The sequence below is a fragment of the Scaptodrosophila lebanonensis genome, unplaced genomic scaffold, assembly GCF_003285725.1.
Source record: "Scaptodrosophila lebanonensis strain 11010-0011.00,11010-0021.00 unplaced genomic scaffold, SlebRS2 tig00000024-arrow-pilon, whole genome shotgun sequence".
In the NCBI taxonomy this organism is placed as follows: Eukaryota; Metazoa; Arthropoda; class Insecta; order Diptera; family Drosophilidae; genus Scaptodrosophila; species Scaptodrosophila lebanonensis.
The window spans coordinates 5,530,023-5,534,664 of NW_022060538.1; the positions used below are offsets into that span (position 1 = coordinate 5,530,023).

Here is a 4,642-nt window from a genome sequence, read left to right on the forward strand (position 1 = left end):
AGCTACCCATGAGTATTGAATGAACAGTTCTTGGCGCTTATCGACCGGATATTAGAATTTCCTCTTCCACATGGCACACTCACCCATTCAGCAACAATGAAAGTCGAATGCCGACTTGACTGGCATTCTTGAAAATTGCATCTACTGTATTGTATTTGTATTGCATTTATTTGTACTTACTAATATTGTGAAGTATTTTATCGGCTTAGAACTGCGGAAACGATAAAACTTATGAAAATTTCTAAAATTTGCAAAAAGCGAGCAGATAAATGTCGAACTCGACGTCTGGCCACAAGTCGACGGCACACAATCAATGCAAATGCAAACTTTTGGCTCTGTGGCGCTTTATCGCACACGGTCTCTGGCCGAATCGGCCAAAAAGCACGTAGTGCTAAGTCTACGGTGAGAGGAGGGAGGAGGGAGAAGAGAGGCATGTGGCTTGCATTAAGCGTCGATGATGACTGTGGCGGTGGCAACAAAACCCGCCAAGAGTTGAATCTCTAATTGTTGCGGTGACAGCCGCAAGCGACGTAAATCTGAAAATCTGTCAATTGACAGTAATGAGAGAATCTTGGGCCGGCTTATCACTAGATGTTGTTGTTGCTGTTGTTGAAATAAGATCTGCAGGCATTCATGCACCCACGCCTGAGCGCCATGATTGGCACGTAACTGGAGGCCAGCTGAAGCGATAGTTGTGCCGATATATCTCTGCTTATCACATTGTGATGCACTCGCGCTGGCAGATTGCACAAAGCGAAGAAGCAGCAGTCCAGCAACAACAAGAGCAACAACAAAGATAACTCAAGACTCGCTGATGCGCGTATAAAAGTCAAAATCGCATCTCAAGTTGCATTTAGTTACCGTGTTCTAGAACTTGTGGCCAGCTGCTTGTTGCTGCTGCCGTTCCACTCTCTTGCCGCTCGAATTCAATCTAAGAAAGTGTTTGACTATGAAAGTGCTGTGGACTTGTGTGTTTTGTGTGCTCTTGCTGGCCCCCCAATCGCCAGCGGATCATCTGGACGAGGTGCTGGAACAAGCCACCATGTTGTGTTCGAATGATAATACCCCCATGTGTGCGCGAAGTCGAACCGAGTATCTGCTCTTCCAGAACGAGTGCCATTTGCGAAAGGCGCAGCGTTCCAATCTCATGGGACCACTATGTAGGTGATAGAGGAATATGAAGTACAGTAAACTACAAGTATAAACTGCACATTCGAAGAAAACTCAAACAAAATTTAATACTGATGCGAACAATATTGTGCACAAACATTTTAGCGACTATTTAGTTTATTGCTTGTGGATTTTAACAGCGCTCTACCGATCTTGAGCATGGATGGAGATTTGAGCTTGGCAAGATTTATGAAACAATAAGAGTCGGTTGAGAGCTAAAGGGTATTCTCAAAATGTATTTGTTGGAAGACCAACAATGGAACACCCAAATAGTTCGAATAGTTCGCCAATTGAAAAACATTCTAAGCTTTCCAGCCTCTCCATTTCAAGAATTATGATCTTCAAAAACTTTCTCTAATTTGTGATAATTTTGTCGATGTTTTTATAACAATTATAAAACAACAATTAAACTTATTCTTGCAAGAACGTTATAAGTAAAAACCAAAAACCTTTGAACCTAGAAGTGCATAAAAATAATTGTTACTCAATAAGCAAGCGTAGTTCCATTTAGTCTCTAGTCTCTGCAGTAAATGCTTGCCACCACATTCGACCCACTGCGATTACTAACTAATCTAAAATCTGATCCATTCTATACCACAAAGTTGATGCCGCACTCCGTTACTGCTTGCCCGATTGTGAGTTTGCTTGCGGTTTCGAGTATAAGCCGATTTGTGGGATTAGCGTTGACACTGGCAGGCGCAAGAACTTCAGAAATCGCTGCGAAATGGCACGTACTTCCTGCCTCTCCAAGGGCGACTGGCTAGTCTACAAATGGGGCATCTGCCCCACAGGGCGCAACGAGAGACGTCATCACACGGTGTTTGTGGGCCAACCGAAGGCCAAGCGCCGGCAGCCTATACCCTGCACAAAAGTCTATCGTCCAGTGTGCGCGGCCTATGGCGGGGTCAAGTCCACATTCTCCAATGAGTGTCTGGTCAACGCAGAGAATATAAGAACCGGCCGAAGTATGTCGGATCTGAAGAGGCTTTCGCCGGCATTTAACTGACGTTCCATTCACAGATTGGCGCATTGTATCTGAGGGGCTTTGTGGCGAGGACACCACCAAATTGAAGCACAACCGCAAATACAAGCCGAAGGCGAAGCCCAAGACGGAGGCAGACCGCACCAAGCGCAGTCATAAGAAGGTCAATCTGGTGGACGATTTTGAGGTGGCCGACGAGGTGGTGCAGATCTATGCGCCATCCACATTCCACACACAGTTCATCAGCAATACGGGCACCATGGAGAAAAGCTACTCGCTGCCGGCAAGAAAGCCTTACGTCGTCTCCAGACCCAAGTCTAGGCGACGACCCATCGCCGGAGCTGGCAAAAGCCCCAACAAACAATCTGTCGACGCCAAACCGTGTGTGTTCAGCAACGAACCCGTCTGTGGCAGCTTTAATGGCGAGAGCCGCACCTTTTCCAACGTCTGCAACCTGATGGAATACAGTCAACGAGTTGGCAACGGTATGTGATACGATTAGTTGATATCTGTATATGGGCACGTTCACCAGTATATTTTGGATTGCCAGAACAAGATCGATTACTAACAAATAGCTTGGTACGTGCAAAATGGAAAGTAAATGGCAGACAAGATTGCGAAGTGATATCGCAGGTGTGAACTCTATTAATCACACCTCTTAGCCGGTTATTATCTAGAGAATCTGGTGATCGCGTCATCTGTATTTTATTTATTTATTTATTTCACAATTACATCTCCACTCCAGCATGGGCCATTCTGTATGAGGGGCCTTGTCGCAGCTGCGATTACAAATGCCCCACGGACTACAGGCCGATCTGTGTGAAGAGAAATGGCATAAGCTACACGATCATGAACGAGTGCTACTTGAGTCGCGTGCGTTGCAAGGATCCCAGCAGTGGTAAGCGGAATCACAAAGTCGCCGATTAGTTTATTCATCTAACTGTCCCATTTCCTCCTTTAGTTTGGAAGATCACTCAAATGGGTGAATGCGCACTTCCTGCGGAGGAAGTCGCCGAGAGCATTGCCACCGATCGCACTCATCAGCCGAATCGTATACCCTCAGTCCTATATGCGACGAGCCAGCCAGAGCGTGCCAATAGCACTAAGACCGCCACAGAAGCTACTATGATTATACAGAAGTGGAGAAGGCCAACCACTACAACATCAATGCCAGCAACAAGCCGGAATATGAAGCTGCGCAAGCCCGTGCGTAAGCCCACAATCAGCGCAAATGATTCCAACAATCGCAAAATACGCAAAATTCAGTTGGCCAGCTTTGGAGGCTTTAAAGCGAAACATTTATCGGAAAGTCCCATCGATAGGGCGGAAAATGCCGCCTGGGAAGGAGCGTCTGCAACATCCAAGTCCTTGCTCTCCAATGACAATTGGTTAGTGCCAAGGACCTTGGACAATGTCAAGAACATTTTTGCGAAAAAGTCCCACAACAAAAAGATGTACCATGCAAAGCCACATAAATTTGTAAGGCCCATGCCGACAAGAGCCACGACATCCCCTCCCATGCCAGCGACAACGAGGGCGACGACCACCACAACATCGACAACAGCAAAAATGATGCCGATTACGGAAATCCCAGACTTCACCAATGGCGAGCCTATCTATGAGGAAATTGATGCCAGCTCGAAAATGCTGTTCATGCCTGCCATAACGACTTCAACAGAACCTATTACACCAGAAAGTACGGAAATAGCTGAAGTCTCGACTCTGACAACGCTCCTCAAGTCAGAGGCAGACTCTACAACTGCCACGACAGCCATCTCCACCACTTTGCAGCCCTCCACCAGTGCAGAAACCACGACCCAAACAGATCTGTCCACAGGGTCTAGCGAAGCGGAGCACGCCACGTCGACCACAGTAGGGCCATTGGTGCCTACTCATGAGCTCCAACCGCCATCCACACCAAGTGAAACCACAGCAACAACAACGCCAACAGCAATGATGACCACATTGAAAGCAATTACTGCCGCCCTATCCCCGGCAGCACTCAGCCTGGATTACATGACAGATGATCCAGTGCCTCTGCCTGGACAGCACACCTCCATCTATGGCCTGGACAAGAATTCGTTGATTATGCGCCTTCTGCGTGCCAGAAGTAGTCTGAGGAACTTGGTGCTGTAGGTTCAGTTTTTCAGGAGGATCGTTATTGGATGGCAAACCACTTAGCATAAGTTCAGTCCCTCTCTGTAAATGAGTGCCCTAGTTTTAGTTTATTTTTATGTGCGTATAAAAGTGTTGACTGTAATTTACACGTCCACCTATTTTTTGGCAGAGCTAAACACAAAGCGTTCGTATATTTTTCGAGCACTGACAAGCGGTATTTAGCTTGAGATTCAAGGCCTCAACGCATTAAACTATTGATAGGGATGGTTCAATTCTATACTGTCAGATGCGGGTACAAGTAAGCACTGATGAAAATGTATATCAGCATCATAGTCTATCAGAATTGACTCTACTTTGCCTTGAAAATATTGA

At 46.3% G+C, this 4,642-nt stretch overlaps 1 protein-coding gene across 1 annotated transcript; it reads left to right on the forward strand.

Moving 5' to 3' along the window:
- Nucleotides 1-886: 886 nt before the first annotated feature.
- Nucleotides 887-4,412, forward strand: LOC115621299 (mucin-2). The gene is made up of 5 exons (XM_030514907.1): nucleotides 887-1,160; nucleotides 1,773-2,135; nucleotides 2,191-2,637; nucleotides 2,898-3,050; nucleotides 3,114-4,412. Exons 1-5 carry the CDS (start codon nucleotides 950-952, stop codon nucleotides 4,286-4,288), a joined length of 2,349 nt encoding a protein of 782 aa, XP_030370767.1. The 5' UTR covers nucleotides 887-949; the 3' UTR covers nucleotides 4,289-4,412.
- The last annotated feature ends 230 nt before the right edge of the window (nucleotides 4,413-4,642 follow it).